This window comes from Myotis brandtii, unplaced genomic scaffold, assembly GCF_000412655.1.
Source record: "Myotis brandtii unplaced genomic scaffold, ASM41265v1 scaffold30, whole genome shotgun sequence".
NCBI lineage: Eukaryota > Metazoa > Chordata > Mammalia > Chiroptera > Vespertilionidae > Myotis > Myotis brandtii.
This window is the reverse complement of record NW_005361458.1, coordinates 281,340-300,502: the sequence shown is the minus strand read 5'-3', so window position 1 is coordinate 300,502 and position 19,163 is coordinate 281,340. Positions and strand designations below refer to the sequence as shown.

At 41.7% G+C, this 19,163-nt stretch overlaps 1 protein-coding gene across 1 annotated transcript in view; it reads left to right on the top strand.

The window, feature by feature from the left end:
* The window catches only part of ADAMTSL1 (ADAMTS-like 1), a 397,951-nt gene that overhangs the window by 289,531 nt on the left and 89,257 nt on the right, over nucleotides 1–19,163 (top strand). Inside the window, exon 21 of the mRNA XM_014542360.1 lies at nucleotides 8,802–8,929. Within this exon, the coding sequence (XP_014397846.1) occupies nucleotides 8,802–8,929 (128 nt within the window). The remainder of the gene's footprint in view (nucleotides 1–8,801; nucleotides 8,930–19,163) is intronic.

Here is a 19,163-nt window from a genome sequence, read left to right as displayed (position 1 = left end):
AAAGGAACCATCCCAGTAAATAATAAGCTTCAGCTAAAAAAGGAGAGAAGAGTGAATGCAAAGGTCACAGAAATGACCAGGGTTAACCGGGCAGCGGAGAGCATCCGAGGACATGTGACAATCAGTGACCATTGGGCAGCACAGGTGGAGCTCAGAGTCGGGCACTAGCTAGTCTCTGAAAGCCTAGTAGGTCTCCAAAGGTCCCCCGAGCAGTTCACTTATTCTTTCCAGAAAAATGGTCCTAGCAAATGGCAGCATTCCGAAACAGCAACATTTTTGTCATAAATGAGGAAAGCACTGAAAGAAACCACAAGTGGAAATTCCTCCATGTTCTAGGTCAGGGACAGCACATTTTTCTTGTAAAGGGCCAGAAAGTAAACATTTTAAACTCTTTAGCCATCCTATCTCTAGCTCAACCACTCGGGTCTGCCACTGAAGCATAAAAGCAGCCAGAGAAAATACTAAAACTGGCCCTGACCAGGTGGCTCAGTTGATTGGCGTTTCGTCCCATGCACGGGAAGGTCACGGGTTTGATTCCTGGTCAGGGAACATACCTAAGCTTGCAGGTTCAAGCCCTGTTTGGGGTGTGTATGGGAGGCAACCTGTCAATGTTTCTTTCTCACATCAATGTTTCTTCCTCTCTCTTTCTCCCCCTCCCTACCTCTCTAAAAATCAATTAAAATATATATTATTTAAAAAGAGAAAGAGCCCAGCCAGGTGTAGCTCAGCGGTAGAGCGTCGACCTAGGAACCAGGAGGTCACTGGTTTGATTTCTGGTCAGGGCATATGCCCAGGTTGCAGGCTCGATCCCCAGTGGGGGGCGTGCAGGAGGCAGCCAATCAATGATTCTCATCATTGATGTTTCTATCTCTTTCTCCCTCTCCCTTCCTCTCTGAAATCAATAAAAATATATATTTAAAAAGAGGAAGAGAGAGAAAATACTGAAACTGGTGTGGCTGCATTCCAGTAAAACTTTATTTACAAACACAGCTGACAGCTGACTGGAGTCTGATGATCCCTGTCCTGAGTCAGTCATTTTATGCAGAGGTTTTTAGTTTGAAATGAACTACCCAGTAAGCAGATAAAAACCCACATTAGCAAATCCAAGACTTCATGAATTTCTGAAGAGGAGGAAGCTGAACAGTTTGGCAAGCAGAATTAGGACAGGGTTAAGAATGTGTGGTCAGGTGGCCTTTCCCATTCCAAAAATATTTTCTATACTTCCACCTGGACCAATCATGAAGCTTCCGGCATTAAATAACTTTTAGTTGGCTATTACATTAAAAACAGCAGAAGTTGTAAAAAGTTACCCTAGCCAAATGGTGATATGAAACTCTTCCTGAACCTCAAATCTGTTCCCCAAAATATCTGCACAAAAGAAAACTTTCCCTTGCAAGTCTCTGGGCTACTATAATTTCTGGTTTCAGAAAAAATTCTTGCTCGTAGAGGAGTTCTTCTCACAGCATGTTTTCCCCTTCAACCTCAAGCTATTTAAAATCTAGAATATTCTTGTTAGTGATCGTCCATTTCCCTAAGTAACTACAAACCTTGGCACAAATTGCCCCCCACCAAAAATGAGGCCAAACCACATGCCTTCCAGCCATTTAAAATCCAGAATGTTCTTGGTAGTGATCGTCCATTTCCCTAAGGAACTACAAACCTTGGCACAAATTGGCCCCCACCAAAAGTGAAGCCAAACCACATGCCTTCCTATTAGGCCCCAGTGGATGCCTGGATATAGTCAGTTTTTTTAAAAGGTCAAAGGTCATTCCCCATTCCTGGTTCCACACTGTGCACTAGCTGAGCAAGTTACTTCTCTGGGCTTTAGCTTCCTCTCTAAAATGGGAGGCTAATGTCACTCTAGTAACAGGATAGTGAGAAGAAAATTATCTAAAGCTTATACACTTGTCTAACAAATATTGGTTCCTACTCTCCCCCTGTGGTAGATTTGACTATCCTTAACTAAGAAATTCCTAAGCAGGAAAAAAAAATAATAAATATGCATTTCATTGTAAGGAAAAGTCCTCAACAGCACCTCCTAGGAGTTTGGAGCTGATGTTCTTTGCACGGCCTCCCTTTGCTTATTTGCTTCTAAAATGACTTTTTTCCAACTCGTATTTTTTAACACTTATTTATGTACATTTTTGCAATTGCAGGATTCTGGCTTTTTTTCTTTGTGTTCTAAGATTTCAGTATTTGGTTAATAGTGTGAATACAGTTATGGAAAAAAGTAGTTGTCCTTATTCAGAGATTCCTGAGTCACGAATAGAACTGAGGCAGTTGCCAGCCCAGTCCGTGTGCCATGTGGCCCCAGCCTCTGCCCCCTTTTCCACTCCCAGTGCTACCACCAAGGTAGATGCATCGTGGCTCCCTCCTCACCTCCTCCCACAGCAAACCCCTTGTCCCCTGCCCATTTCTGCGATTGACATTTTTGTCCTTGAAACAATTATTTACCAATTATTTCCCACTTATTTACCTATGTCAGAACAGATTCTGCCCAGCCGGTGAGGCTCAGTGGTTGAGCATCGACCTATAACCAGGAGGACACAGTTCAATTCCTGGTCAGGGCACATGCCTGGGTTGCGGGCTCAATCCCTAGTGTGGGGCGTGCAGGAGGCAGCCGTTCAATGGTTCTCTGTCATCATTAATGTTTCTATCTCTCTCTCCCTCTCTCTCTGAAATTCATTAAAAAATATATATTTTTAAAAAAATGTTTCTCACAACAGCCAGAATCATACGCTCAGACATGAAGGGTGAATGACAATGCTGATGATGACATCAACAACAACAGAATAATAATAGCCTGCACTTCCACATTTTTTGACCATAGGTCAGACACTTTTCTGTGTTCTTGAAATACCTGAAGTCATGTAGAATATTCCCAGCAACCCTAGATAGGTGCTATAGTTTTCCACCTTCTATAAATTAGGAAACTGTGCCACTGAGAACTTAAGAAATGACATGCCCAAGGTTACACAGCTGGGAAGTGGTACAGCTGGGCTGGAATTCAGCCACTGTGGCCCTTCAGTCTGTGCTCGTAACCAGTATGCTTATATTGTCAGTGTGATTCTTTTCAGCTCCACTGCTCTGAAGGTAACCAAACAAGTGTTCATTGAGTATTTATTCAGCATGCCAGCATTTTGCTGAATACTGAAGAGGGAACTATGAAAGAAGCAAAATAGTTCCAGTCCTGGAGTGTTTCGTTTACAATCTAACTGAAGAAATGAGACATTGTGGAATGGAGAGGGCTCTGTAGAACAGCTCAGAACAACTCTGCCAGAACAGGAAAAGGAGGGATTGTGGTGGGCTGTGGTAACACAGGAAGTAGAACTTGAACTCATCCTTAAGGGATGGAAGAATGTGGAAGGATAGACAGGAGGAGAAAGAGCATGAATTCAACCCCAAGCTAATAACAAGGAGAGTCAACGGTGCCATTTTGACTAGAAAGATAAGTTTGTGTTGGGATGTAGGGAAAGTAAGTTGGAACTGATGAAGAAGATGGTTATAGAGAAGAAGGGTATCCCTATGATTTCCAGCTTCCAATCCTGTATTGAGGCCTAAAATGGGTTTTAGAATGCTTACTTGTTAGGGGGATGGTACAAAATCATGGCCCATGCAGCAGAGGGGTATTTCTGTGTCCAGAGCTTGAAAATTTCCTCTGACAACTGGAAATTTCAAGGAGGAATTCCAAGATGGTAACATAGGATACCACCACCTGTACCACAAAGATATATTATTTTTTAGATGCATCTGACATTTAAGTCTTGTTACTTAGAAAACAGTAAGAATGAGTCTGTGTACTCCTTTATAGTGTGATCCTCATAAGAACTCTCTGAGGTCAGTATTATTCTAAATTTGCAGACGGGACTTAGAGGCTCACAGAATTGGAAGGCTTACCCAAGGCCAGGACATGACTCCGTGTCTCTTGAGTGAAGTCGGGAAGGCTTCCCCTCCAAGGCAGCTTCCATGGTTGGTCATGGAAGTCACCATGAGAGGTGGGCCTGCGCAAGACAGTGATGTTCACAGTTGAACCAAGGATTCAGAGGGCATCACGATGCCCCTCCACTCACAGAATTGCTATAATCTTTCTTTTGGACACTCAGAGTTGCCTTCTTTTCAAACAAGAGCACTTTCTCATAGTACATTACAAATGCAGAGGCAACAACTTCACCTCAAGGAGCCTGTACTTGGTAGGACTGGCCCACAGGCACTTTGCCCATATCCTACTCACATGGATGATGAGGGCTTTACCTGTGTAACTAGAACAATTCTTTGTACTCTCTCAACAGCTCCTCATTTAATTGGTAGAGTGTTTGAGAAGTCATGCTTAGAAGCTTACTAGTAAAGGCCACCAGAAAAGCAAAAACGGTTCCTTCATTTTCAGGTTAAAAGGATGACCAAAGAAATGAAGCATTAAGTTTTAGCTCAGTAAACCAAAAGGAAAGTGTGGTGTGGGAATGGGAGGAAAGCAGCGAGTATTAATATACCTAATATGACCACAGTACCGTTTGCTACGTAGGTTTTAATTAGGCCCCATTCCATGACCCCTCATTCTCTGATTCCTTAAATTCCAAAACAACCCCAGAGAAATCTTTTCTGGTTTTGCTTGGAAAGCAGCACCACATTTCTGCGCCTGTGCATTCTGAAACAGTCCTGTCCAACTCAAAACCTAAACACAAGCTGACAGAAGTCGGCTACTAACAAATTAAGTAAAATTAATAAGAGTAGATGCCTGAAGTATAAAGGAAATGTGTGTTTTTTCCAGGAACCTCTTTCCGTAGATGCCAGGCTAGATAGAGAGCCTACAGCAAACCTCACTCTCACAACAAGCCCTTTCCTTTGCTTTGTCATGTTTCCTAGAGTGCCCTGCATGGGAACCCTCTTCAGAACTATTGCGCCCACTAGTGGCAGCTTCCAAACCCCCATCTACCAGTTTTATGGGCATATTAAAGACATGATAGATGGGGGGCAAAGTGCTGGTCCAAGAAACCTTATTTCAAATCCTGACTCTGCCATCAAATTACTACAGACCCTTGAGCAATAGAGTTCAGTTTTGTGAATATAAAAAATCTATAAGTATATATGCAAATACATGACAAATTTAGATTTTGTCCCATGTAGATTTTGTCTTAAGACAATATTTAAAACTGTTTTTATGAAGACAGATACTTAAGCTTTTTTATCTTTGTATAGACAGTTTACAGAATAAAAGAATATACAAATGCTAGTCTCAAGACCCAGATTCCTTTCCATTTCCACTGTTCCCATCCTACTTAAGACACATGGTTTTGTGCCTGGTGTCATGGATCTCCTCCCTTCTCCTTGCCAACTTTGTGAGCATTCTTCTCCAGGCGTTAGACAGGCAGAACACATTATGGCTCACTCAGTAGCACCAGGGCCTGGAGGAACTCATGCAGCTACAAAAGCTAACACCCGCCTAAAACCATAGTTGGTTCAGGCCCAGTGGGGGAGAGGGGTTTACATCCTCTGCATGAGATCAGGCAAGGGCAGTAGTTCTATGGCAGTGGTTCTCAACCTTCTGGCCCTTTAAGTACAGTTCCTCATGTTGTGACCCAACCATAAAATTATTTTTGTTGCTACTTCATAACTGTAATGTTGCTACTGTTATGAATCGTAATGTAAATATCTGATATGCAGGATGGTCTTAGGTGACCCCTGTGAAAGGGTCATTCGACCGCCAAAGGGGTCGCGACCCACAGGTTGAGAACCGCTGTTCTATGGGGAAAACATGATCTGTGAATATGAAGATCTAATCGGTTGTCTAGGGGGAAATTGGCCAATATCATATGACTCTTGCTTCTTTCTCAAAATCTTCTCATCCCTATCCCCTCTTCACGGTTAAGCCTCCATTCAAAGTGTCCAACATTATCAATGGAAGGGTCACTGAAATACCAAAAGTTGGTCTGGAAGTACCTTATCAAGCTCATTTTAACAGTTCCCTCTGCTGAGTAGGAAAACATACTTCAACTGGGTTTTAGACATTGATAAACTGAAATGCAGGGAGGTGAAGGGATTTGCCCATGGTGATTACATAAATCATAGCAGGACCAAAATAAAGTTCAGTAGACCTGCTCTGAATGTTCAGTTCAAGAACTCTTTCTGTAGAGGAGAGAGAGAGTGCCAGTTTTAGGGAGGCAACTGTCCTGGTGGACTTGGGAATTTAACATCTTAATCCATGCCTTTTGAGTGTGATAAAATTGAACAATTATCTACTAAGTTCTATTATCCTGAGTAGTTAGTTATATTTAAATTTGCCTAAACCTGCTGTCCTTATTTTCATTTGGAAATTGTTATGGAGGCATACATGTTCCTGGGACATCATAAAGTTTTAAATAATAAAGTCAATTTGTAATTTTTCAAGTCTAAAACAGCCTGAACATCTAAAGAGATTTGGAAATAATACGCTATTATATCTGTTAAGATACCTTTAGAACACAGTGACATTATTACTTAAATATGGCATGGCTTACCAAAGATAAGTAAATTGTATAGTCATCTTTCTCTTATTAGTTCCTTTGAAATAAACTAACAGTGCACATGAGATTATTTGAGACAAAACACCTAATAGCTGATGGATGAGTGACTGAATGGCTGGATGAGTGCTATCACAGTCTCTCCTGGCCCCTCTGTCGTCCCTCAGCTCTGGTTCAATGCCACAAAAGCTTGACTGTCCCCAGTAATCTCAGTGATGGTCTGGAATGGCACTGAAGCAAACACAAACCATCCAAGGTTTTCTGTTTCTTTCCCCACTTTTTATTGTATCTGCCCATGTGTAACTAGATTGGAGATTGATGTAAGCCTTGCTTTTTCTCTTCCCTGCCTTCCCTGAGATAGGAGGTAAGAATAAGCAATGCAATAGATAGATAGATAGATAGATAGATAGATAGATAGATAGATAGATAGATAAATAAGCAATGCAATAGGCCCAAGGCCAAAAGTAGTGCTGAGGGGGCCTGATTCGGTGCCAGACTCCTCAACCACCTCAGAAAAATTAAGAGCTCACTAGAGGCTGTGCCAAACTGTAAATGCCATAGAGTGTAGAGCAGTGGTTCTCAACCTTCTGGCCCTTTAAATACAGTTCCTCATGTTGTGACCTAACAATAAAATTATTTTCCTTGCTACTTCATAACTGTAATGTTGCTACTGTTATGTAAATATCTGTCTTAGGCGACCCCTGTGAAAGGGTCGTTCGACCGCCAAAGGGGTTGCGAACCACAGGTTGAGAACCGCTGGTCTAGAGCAATACTGAAGAAAGAAAAGAATTGTCAAGTGGGGAGAATGTGTTACTAAGGCAGGAGAGTCCAACTCCCTGTCTTCATTTTATCACCAAGTCTTGTGAGTTCTCCTGAGATTTTTATGGTTTTTTTCCCTTTCCTGAAAAACAGCCCCTGCTACCTGCTTGCCTTCTAAGAATGGATATTAATATGTTAGGCGACCAGATCTTTGAGCCTTTTGAAACTAGGAAGTTGAAAATAATCACAAAGGTAGAAATGACTGACTCTAAGAGTGCAAAATCCAACTCTAAACCATTTCTGTGCTGTTGAATGATTTATCAACCTAAGGCCCTGCCAAGTCCAAGTACTGGATCTCTGAGCTTCCCACTGTGTCTTCCTCAACTGCCCTCTGGATCCTCACCTCCGCAAACACATTCCAGTTATCATCAGCCTCACCAAGTCACCATGATATCAGCTTCAAGTCACCCTTAATCATTAATCTGCCTCACTGCCATGATGTAGTAGTTAGTTCTTGTAAGTGGTCTAAGTCAAGAGAAGAAAAAATAGGAGACGAGGTTGGAATGGGTTTTGAAGTCCATGTGGTAGGCACCCACAATTTGATTCTTGTCATTCTTTTCAAGTAAAGCAAAGAGTCTGAACTAGTGATTATTCTGGAATAGTCTACATTACCCCAAAGGGCAGGCATTGCCTTCATTCTACTGGGCACCTCCTCTACAGAGGGCCCTCTGCCAAATATTGTAGGAACTAAAATAATAAGTAAGATCTGAGTTTTGTGCCCATATTGTTTTCAGACTAATGAGGACAATAGATGTACATAAGACTACCTGAAATGGAGAGGTAATTACATATATCATTGCCTTCCAATGTACACATCAAGATCCTCTCATTGATATTTGATTTTTTGGCTTCCTCTCTCCCTCCTCCAAGCCTTGGCTCTTAGGGGATTACCTCTCTTGTTTATATTAACAGATGCCTTTCTTCATATCTGGAAGCTCTATTTCTACCATCCAACTAAGTCCCATTCCTCCTTTATAATACTGCCTTTTCCTTAATACTTCTCCAGACCCATCTGCAGTAGTAATTCTCCCTCCCCTCTCACCCATGAGGTGTATTCTGTGTATTTAGTACACATGTGCTGTCTGCTCCAACTGGTAGCATTTAGATCAAGTAGTCAACAAGCAGCATAAGCAGTCAAAACCTCCTTATTCGGTGTTGCTACCAGAATCCCAGCAATCACAGTGGAAAGAGAGCCTGGGTTCTTGAGTATCATTTTGTTAAAACAGGATTCTGAATGTTCCTTGGGTTCCCTCCTGCTTTACCAATACAGTGGGGCCTTGACTTACGAGTTTAATTCGTTCCGAGACCGAGCTCGTTAAGGAGCTAGTTAACTCAAATTACTCTATCAACTCAATGCAAAAAATCAGTGGAGAGACAACTGTATCTCAAAAAACTTGTTAGTCACGACACTCGTAAGTCAAGGCCCCACTGTATTGATTTCCAAAAAGGACTCAACTGACCTGACCTACATGTTTCTTTCTGTTCCAGGATTCTTCTACAACCAGATGATTCCTTACAGATCCTGGCACCAGTGGAAGCTGATGTGGGTTTCTACACTTGTAACGCCACAAACGCCTTGGGATATGACTCTGTCTCCATTGCCGTAACGTTAGCAGGTAACGTGGAAATCCCTGTTCAGTTCAATTCAGAAACCATTATTGGGTGGGTGCCTCCAATGTGCCAAGCAGGACCAGGGACACATAGACAAATGAGATCCATGCCCTGCCTTCAGGAAGCTTATAATCTGTAATTATAATTAAAGGGAGGTGGTGTATAGGAGGAGGTAGAATGAAATAAGTACTCTAAGTGATAACCAAAGAGTGTGCAAAGACATTTCATTCCATCCAGGAGGTCTTAGAGTTAGGATGAGTGGAATTTTTATAAGCAGAGATAGGGAAAATATTCCAGACAGAAAGAACATGAGAAAAGGGGATGTGCACAAGTAAGTAGCATGTTGGGAAACGTAATTGTGACCTAAGATTATTGACTGCTCTTTTGGGATCCTGTCATTTCTCCTTGTTACACCCGTTGCAAAGAAGACCTTAAGACCCATGGGGAATTAGAATTCTGCGGTCACAGTCTGAGCCAGGAGTGTTCTGATTCTGTTTGTTTTGTTTTGTTTTCAACCTCTTGCTCTAATGCACCTGCCAATGCTTTGCCTTTACCCAACAGTGTTATGCAAAACATTCTACACAGGGTGAATTAAGAAAATCAAGATTCAGATTACAGTGTCTCCAAGGTTGTGGTCTTATAGTAGTGCACTTTTATAAAACCTCTTTTATATAGGACAAATCCTTGCCTTTGAAACTAAAGAAAACCTTAGATTCATACCAGTTGAACCAGTGTCCTCATTTCTCAGAGGGCAGGCAACCTGAGGTCTACCAGCCACTCAGCGAGAGGGGGAGAGAAGAAGCAAACTGAGGTCTCCTAACTCCCAGCTCATTGTTCCCTCCACTTCCCACCTGATCCTACCCAAATCGGATCCTTTTTCTCAGACCTGGGCCAGGCAGTCTTCATGGCAGTATGTTGCATGTGTTTGTTTTTATTCTTTTCAATTGTTGCTTCCAACAGATGATTCAGTAGATGCTAGAAAAGCCAACATCACCCCACACTGACCTCATCGGTCCATGCTGGGATTATGTTGTCACACTGTTTTCCAGTCACACATGCTACTCCCTGGCATATCTGTTCAGCAACAGTATTTCTGCCCCTGTGACCTAAAGCTGATCTGAGAAGGGCCCTTTAGCAGGAGGCTTTGCAGAGAAGATGAAAGTCAACAATGAATAAGGCAAGCTAAGGAGCCTTGGGTAGATTAAAGGCCGATATTATTAATGCCTATTTTTTGTGTGTGAATAGAACATTTGCGTTTCTCCTAATGTATTCCAGTCACCAGCTTTATCCCCCTCTTTAATACAGAGTCCAGATGCTCAGCACCGGTCTTGTTAAATCTCTTCTGCCTTCCACCCTCCAACCTCCCTTAGCAAGGGCACTGCTGACATCCTTCCAATTGAGGGCAAACAGTGGCTCTTAGGGGATTACCTCTCTTGTTTATATTTATCCAGATACCGTTCAGCTCTGTCACAAACTCAATGCCCTTTGTTCACCTGCATTTAATACGATTAATGGAAACCTGTCTAGAATTAAGCAAGGCAATTGAAACATCAGGCCTGTCTTCAGTTCTTTGAAGAGGAGCTATTGGAGGCTGCCAAAAGGTTCAAAGCCAGGGAAGTGAGACAGCAGCCAGAGAGGCACCAGGGAAGGGGGGGAAAGGGGCTGCCTGGTGAGGTAAGTCACAGACCCCACCCCAGGGCTTAGGGCGCTGCGTCCTGTGCTGCAGTGGTGGGGTCTGTGCACATCTGCTGGCAGATCTGCCACACAGTGCCTCGAAAAATTAAGGCTCAGTCGTATACTTTGCCTTAAGATTGTGTTCGTGTCTTTACCTGGGATTATCATATATCCCTGTGTCAATGTCTATACTCACAGTATTAAGGGGCTCACCAGCTACTATTCTGAGCATACTCTCCACCAAGTATTATCCACAGGCAGCAATAAATAAGACCCGAGCTTTGTGCCCCATAATGTTTACAGACTAGTGAAGGCAGTACAGTGAGGCCTTGACTTACGAGTTTAATTCGTTCCGTGATGGAGCTCATAACTCAAATTACTCGTATGTCAAATCATAAAGTGAACGAGTGAGACAGGTGATGCTGGGCTGATGTTGTGGTGTTCACTGTGACGTTCGCTGCGCCAACTAGCGGTGGGGTATCTGAAGCTGGCTCGTAACCTGAATTTTAGCTCGCAACTCAAAGCAAAAAATCGGCCGAGAGACGGCTCGTATCTCGAAAAACTTGTTAGTCGGGACACTCATAAGTCAAGGCCCCACTGTAGATGCGTTCATGGCTACTGAGAATCAAGAGGTTACAATTTTCTTCAAATGACATCAAGATCCTGTGTAGCACTGTATAACATGTAACCCAAAATAACCCAAATTGGGGAGAGGAGGGTGTGCATTTCTAAGTTTGATTACCAATTATACTGCTTATTAGCTGTGTGATCTCGAACAAAGTGTAAAACCTCATTGGGTCTTTGTTCTCATCCATAAAAATGAAATTAATAATATTTTATAGGATTGTTGTGACGTTAAATAAGATTGCATGTGTGAAAAAGCACTTAGCCCAATGCCAGGCACATAGTTCACACTCAATAAATGTTTTCTGTTTTTTCTCTAGCTTTTCTAAAATGAAACACATCCTGAAAGCAATTCTAAAATGTGTAAAACATTAGCTCAACTTTGCTCCCACGTATTTTTCACTAGAAGTCTTCACACTGAAATTTTTCGAGTATGAACTTAGGAGCTGGTTCCGCTCACTTGCAATCAGTTCCTCATGGTAAATCTCCGTGCTTCTGTGCTTTTAATGATGCTGCAGAGTTTTTCTTACCTTCAGTTCAGTGGGAATGTAGACCAAAAGGAGGCGGGGGGAGGGGATGTTTTGAGACTCAAAGTGCTCAGGTGTTCCCATGATTTTGTAAGGAATGTATGGACTTCAGTCTTGCCAATGCACCTGAGTTGACCAGATGCAGGGAAATTTGTTCATAATAATTCACAGGAGCAGGCATAGCATAGCAATTAAGCCTGCGGGCTCTGGAGCCTCATAGTCTGGATTTGAATCCTGGCTCTGTCACTTCCTAGCTATATAACCCTGAGCAACTTCTTTATATTCTCTGACTCGGTTTCTTTATTTGTAAAATGGTGATAATAACAGTGCTTGACCCGGAGGGTTCTGGTAGAGATTAAATTCATTCATCATGTAAAATGCTTGTAACTGTGCCGAGCCTATAGCAAGCACTCAATATTTATCAGCTATTATTATTATTATTGTGAGAATAATGCACCAAACAAAAGCCAAGTTATTTTTACAGTCGGGAATATGCTTTTCAAGAGTCCTTTGTAGAGTGCCTGTGTGTATCTCAACCTCTCCATGTCTCGGTGTCAACTGGAAAGATTGAATTAGCCTTCTGAAAAGTGGTTGGAGTGCCTGGATTCAGAGCAAGGGAGGTGGCTAGTGACAAGGCATATTTCACATGGACCACAGAAAGGGAGGCCTGCTGAGCTCTCCCTGGTCCACAGCTAGACTCTCCTCTGCCCCATCCTCTGACTTAAGTGAGTTGCCACTTCTGCTCTCAGATGCATTGTAGGGCCATTGCTACTCCCTCCACAATTTGTATTTAAACATGTAAACACCATTTCGTTTCAGACATGCCAATACAGTCAAACGTTCCTTTCTCTGCTCTCTTTGGGCCTGTGAGATATTGTCTTTTGTGCCTTTTGCTTCTCCCCAAACTCATCCATTATGTACTGATTTTATCTTCTAAGTCTCAGAGCTTTGAGAGTACTTGGCGAGTGTTTCTCGGCATGGAGATGTTTCCCTATCTATCTCCATGGTTTAGGACCTTTACAGCCATGTAGATCCAGTGGCCCAAAATTCCTTTCTGTACTAAATTGACTCAATGGAATGCCTGTTTCACTGCTCAGAATATAGATGAGACTACCATACAGTAGAGTGGAGGAGGGAGTGTAAGAATATCATCAAAACGTCACCTACCTAACATTTTGAGGTATTGATTACTTTGTGTCCAGGGCAAAAATAGTACTGAGTAAAGGAGAGTTTCTGGTGTGTGCAAAGATCAGCACAAAGACTGGAGAGCCATCTTGACTAGTCAGACCCAACACTCGACCAGGTTGCTCAGAAATCTAAGTCTGAATGGTGTGGGCGGCATTTTGAAGGAAAGCAGTAGTATCCCGGTAAATTGCTTCAGTCTGGATCAGTGGAGTTTAGCTCTACTTACCAATGCAGATGAAGCCTGTCCAGGTGTGGAACATTGATGAAGTCATAGCCAGAAGGGAAATGTTTTTGGTTGTCATTGATTTTATAAGATCACAAAAAAGATACTATAAGGCCTGCCTGACATCATCAATGGAGAATGAGGAGGAGACGAGGGCTGAGGGATGAGCATAGCTTTCATTGAAAGGAGAGAACCCAGATGAGCTCATTCAAAGTTTTCACAGGAAAGGAGAAACAGAAAATTTTCTCCTTTCCTGGCATGTTTTCCTGCTTTTTTATGAGTTGAATAGCTGACACATATTGTGTCTAATAAAGAGATCACAGAAACCTCTATGGGAAAATAAAAATAAAAGGCAGTTGTTTCTGAAATTCTTTCTCTTGCCCTTCCCCGCCATGATTTAGCAGCTGCAATAAAAAGCAAGCAAGTTTGTAAGCTATTCATAATGGAAGTCATTTTGCATTGGCATTTCTGGATTTTTCATCCAGCAATTCTGCTAACCAGAGGGGAATTTTGCTTTATAGGGAGTTTTAGACTCAGGGCCTTGTCACCAGTGGCAATGACTGACAAAGGAAGGTTTACTCTGGCACACTAGATCAGAGGGAGAGGCAGACAAGTTTGGCCATGTTCCTAATGGTACTCTGAATAACAGGCTCATTAATGGCCATTGACTGATTCAAGCTGCCATCAGGGGACCTCATTATCTGATAGAATACTGAGTAACCAAGGCCTTTAAGTTTTCCTCAATACATACACATGTATAGCATGCCCACTAAAGACTAGCTATTATAGAACTTGGATTAAATGGATAAAATTATAGCAAGAGGATCCAACTTACTCTATTTCCCAGTAGACTACAGGAGACAAACAGGAAGTACAAATGGTACAAGCTAGCTCATCTCAAATTCTGAAAGAGCAGTTCCCACAACTACCCAATGGAGTGAGGGAAGAGCGGGTGGTTGGACAGCTAGTGGGACATACCATATCCTCGGTGAATTGTTTCTAGGAGAGGTGCAAAATCACGCAGCTGTCCTAGGTATGGGATCCCCTGTCCAGAACTCTGCAGTGGAACGTGCCAAAGCAGTTATGACAGCACCATTTGCTGACTTCGTCTTTTGAGGATTCATCAACTTCACTTGAATAATTACAAGAAATAACCTGAGTAACCTGACTCGTGACATTGGCAAAGCATATCTTGGGAAAATGGATGGAGAAGAGGGAAGCAATGCAGCTGGGAACTAAGCCCCACCCACCTCCTTAGGTACTAAGGGCCCTGCTATATACTAGTATATATCCCAAAGACACACTGACAAATTACAAGGGCAAGGAAATTCCAATTCCTTCTCAGTTTCTGTGCAAGATAATTAGTAGTCACAATGTTGACCCTGAATCATTAAGAAATGGTCAAATCAGGTTAAAAACTACTTTCCTGCTGTATCCAGGTATAATTTAGATACCATAAAATTCGCTCATTGTAAGTATGCAATTCAGTGATTTTTTTTCCAGCAAAATTTTTAAAGTTGTCTAGCCATCACTACAATCTAAGGTGCTGTGTGTTTTTTAAAACTTTATTGAGGTATAGTTCACATACTATGACAATTCAGCCATTTAAAGTATACAATTCAATAGCTTTTAGTACATTCAGAGTTGTGCATCCAGCAGCATACTTGATTTCAGAGCATTTTTATCCCAAAAGTAAACTCCACACTCCTTCGCCATCACTCCCCACCCCACCCCACTTCCACCTCTAGGCAACCTCTAATATACTACATCTCCATAGATCTGCCCATTCATCATGCAATACATGGTCCTTTGTTACAGGCTTCTTTCACTTAGCATAATGTTTTCAAGGTTCATCTGTGTTAGAGCATGTATGCCACATTCCTTTCTATGGTGAAATAATGGTCCATTGTGTGACTATACCACATTATATTCATCACTCATCAGTTGATGGGCACATAGGTTGTTTCCACTTTTGGGCCATTAGGAATAATGCTGCAATGAACATTCACGTGCAAATGTTTGTGTGGACATATGTTTTCGTTTCTCTTGGGTATACAGGGATGGGCAAAAGTAGGTTTACAGTTGTTCATATGGAAAATAATACATTAATTACTAAATAATAATACATGAATAAACTCAGTTTCACATGCTCATAGCTGTAAACCTACTTTTTCCCACCCATCGTATAAAACTAAAAGTGGAATAGCTGAGTCATGTGACACATTTATGTTAAACTTTTTGAGAAACTGCCAGTTATGTTCCAGAGTGGCTGTACACTTTCACATTTCCACCAGCAATGTCTGAGGGTTCCAGTGCTTCTATATTCTCCCAACATTTGTTGTCTATTTTTTTTTATTCTGGCCATCCTCATAGAAATGAAGTGATAGTTCATTGTGATTTTAATTTCTATTCCCCTAATGACTGATGATGTCCAGCATCTTCTCAAGTGCTTATTTGTCATGTATATATCTTCTCTGTTGTAGTGATAACTTTGGTGATGTAAAGACAGGGCACATTGCCTGTGTATTCATTTTTATTGCTGCCATAACCAATTACCAAAAATGTAGGTTGTTAAAACACAAATATGTTATCTTACAATTCCGGAGGTCAGAAGTCCAGTACAGTCTCACCAGGATAAAACCAAGATGTCAGTGGGCTGCGTTCCTTTCTGAAAGCTCTGGGGAGAAAGCTTTTCCTGCTCATTTGGGCTGTTGGCAGAATTTAGTTCCTTGTGACCTAGGACTATGGCCCCTGTTTTCTTGCTGGCTGTACACTGAGCTTCTAGAGACGGCTGCATTCCTTAGCTCGTGGTCCTCTTCCTCATCTTCGCTGCTAGCAATGGGGTTGCCTCTCTGACAAACTCTTCTGCCTCTGTCTTCTGATTTTAAAAGCTTAAAATAATTTTTTTTAATTTTTAAAAAGAGCTTATGTGATTATACTAGGCCCATATAGATAATGTAGGATAACCTCTTTATTTTAAAGTCAGCTCATTAGCTACCTTATATTCCATCGGTACCCTTAGTTCTCTTTTGCCACGTAATCTAACATAGTCACAGGTTCCAGGGATTAGGGTGTAGACATCCTTGGAGGGCGATTATTCTGCCTGTCACACTCTCTGTCTGAAAGGCACAGCTCACTTTCATCTGACTATTGCCAAAGAAAAATGCAAATCTAATGTTGATAGACCTTCCAATTTTTCCAAGTAAGCTAAACCAAAACACACACACACACTTTTTTTTGTAATCACCTCATTTTTAAAGTGAGCCCAACTAGTTTTAAATTTTTAATAATTCTTTTCAGGCTAACTTGTCTGTGTCCTGAACATGAACTGGAAGCTACCAGTGCCCTCTGGTTAAATCTTCCATTTCCTGTGTTCTGTGCTCATCTATCCCATCTCATTTCCTAGATATGGTCAGAGTATTACTCAAAGTATAATAGCAACCTATTTTATTGGGTTACACTAACTAAAACCATGTAATGATTTGGTTGGGAGAAGAATATTTGTTTTTACTATTACCAAAAAGAGGAAGATTGTTATAAAATAAGTAAGATTCTAGAGAAAGTATTTGCCTCATTAGAAAATTTAGAAGCAGATTTAGAACTATAAACCTGTGTCCCTATTGTAAAAAAGAGGGCTTTTAAATCGATGCACACCGGGGTCTCTTTTAGACCTAAGAGTTCTACAGTCGCTAACATACAAATAAGGTACAACAATCCACACCCACCACTACCAGCTATCATCTCCCCTTACCTCAAAGTTTAACATTTGCAAATGTACTTCCTTTATATTTGGGAGAATAAAAGACTAGGTGGCCAAGTACAGCATTTGCAATATCTTGAAAAAATAACAGCTGAGAGGAAAGTTCTCAGCAGACGAGTGGGAGAAAGAGAGCAGAGTAAACAAAACTGGTTGAAAGGGCAAATGCTGACTCAGGAACCAGGAGGTGGAAACGAAGGAGACCTTGCAAGAGAAACAGCAGGACAGGATGGAGTTAAAATTTTTCTGAGCTACAAAATGTGAAAGGCATTTGGAAGGAGAACCAGACTAAAAAAAAAAATCATGCATTTTAATATGACTATTATCTGTAACAAAGCCACTCTTGTTGAAATTGCCAGGTAGCCAGATCCTGAAAAGTATCTGGCCAGTAAGAAATGGTAATTGATTATTAGCAGTATCCATCATTAGTGATTCAGTTGTATTAGATGTTGTTGTTGTTTATCAGTGTTTCATAGGTTCACAATGATCGTGGTCCCCTAAACTTTACTTAGCTCAGGAGGTTTTAAATTCTTCAACTGAGAATTCTCATTTCAGGGAGTTTTCACAGCTTTAACTCCAGTGGCCCTTGTGAGGAACCTATGTTCATTAATTATGTTGTAAGCAGAGGCCAGCATTTCTTAAGGCATCACTTTGATAGTCTCACTCATTACAGAGCATTGTCCATTGATTAAATCTGGATTTATACAATTTTATGCATTTATATAATATATATAATTAAATTTAGATGTATATAATTTCTTAATTTTAGGTATTGAAGGTATGTAAAATTTATAATACCTCATTGCTGTATACGCAAATATTTTCATTAGTGAGCATCACTATCTGATTCACCTTTCTCTTGAAATGAGATTTGGGTCTGCCATGGATAACACAACTATTTTCTTGAGCAGTTTCATGGGAGTCACCAGTAAGTCAACCTGGCACACATTGAGTTTTGAGTCCTTAAAACTTGAGTCCTGGCCTCAATGTGACTTTTTTTAATTGATTAGAGAAAGATATATATATCCTATCTAATAAAGAGAGAATATGCTAATTGACCCTCATGCCATCACAAAGATGGCGGCGCCCACAACCAATAAGGAGGGAATATGCTAATTTATGCCCCGCCCTCAAAGATGGCAGCACCCAGTCCCCTCAGCCCCACTGGGGTGGCAGGCACCCAGCCACCCAGGGCCGCCCAAGTCTCAGGTAACCAGGGCCGGCTGAGGCTTGCGCTGCCGGCAGTGGCAGCAGCAGAGGTGTAATGGGGGTGTCGCCTTCCCCTGATTGTCGGGTCGCCTCCCGCTCCTGAGGGCTCCCAGACTGTGAGAGGGGGCAGGCTGGGCTTAGGGACCCCACCCCCCTCTAGTGCATGAATTTTCATGTACCAGGCCTCTAGTATATATACAAATTTGTTGTTCCACTTATTTATGCATTCATTGGTTGATTCTTGTATGTGCCCTATCTGGGGATCAAATCCAACAACTTTGGTGCATTGGGATGATGCTTTAATCAAGTGAGCTATCCAGCCAGAGCCCCGTGTAACTTTTAATTTAAGCTCTCTGTGTCTGACCAGTTACTGGTACCAGTTTGGGGAAAATGCATTGTATTTAAATTATTTTTTCTAATTATTCTATATAGTAGTCGTTAAGTCACAGATTTGTTCTCTCTTCTCTTTCCTATCTTTTTCTTCTTTCTTTAAAGTTTTTTTCTGTGTTTTCTTACTTTATCAGAAGTTCCCTACACTGTTTGCTCCTCATAGCATTTTCTCTCTCATAGTGTTAGCATTATGATAGCCAACATTTATTCAAACAAACCTCATGCTGTGCTAAGACACTCTTCTAAGAGCTTGGCATGCACTGTTCTCATTCCTCTTAGCCATGGAAGTAGACAACTAAGGCACAAAGAGGTTAAATAACATTCTCTAGGTCACTCAGCTATTAAGCGATGAGTCCAGACACCTGACATGCAGGCTGCCACTTCTCATGGCCAGGCCCACCGCCCGCATCACTAGTTTATCATGTGTGCTACTATCTAAGCTGCTCTAACCCAGAACCTGTACCTGAGCTATACTCCCAGAAATCTCTGCAATTGCTTAGTTTAGGTGTCATAGTCTCAACCTCTTTGCCATTGATGCGCTCTTTCTGGAGCTCTCAGTCATCGCCAACCCTGCCTGCTGCAATCCTTGTTTCTGCCATTGCCCAGCGTCCAGGCATCTGCAACACACACACACACACACACACACACAC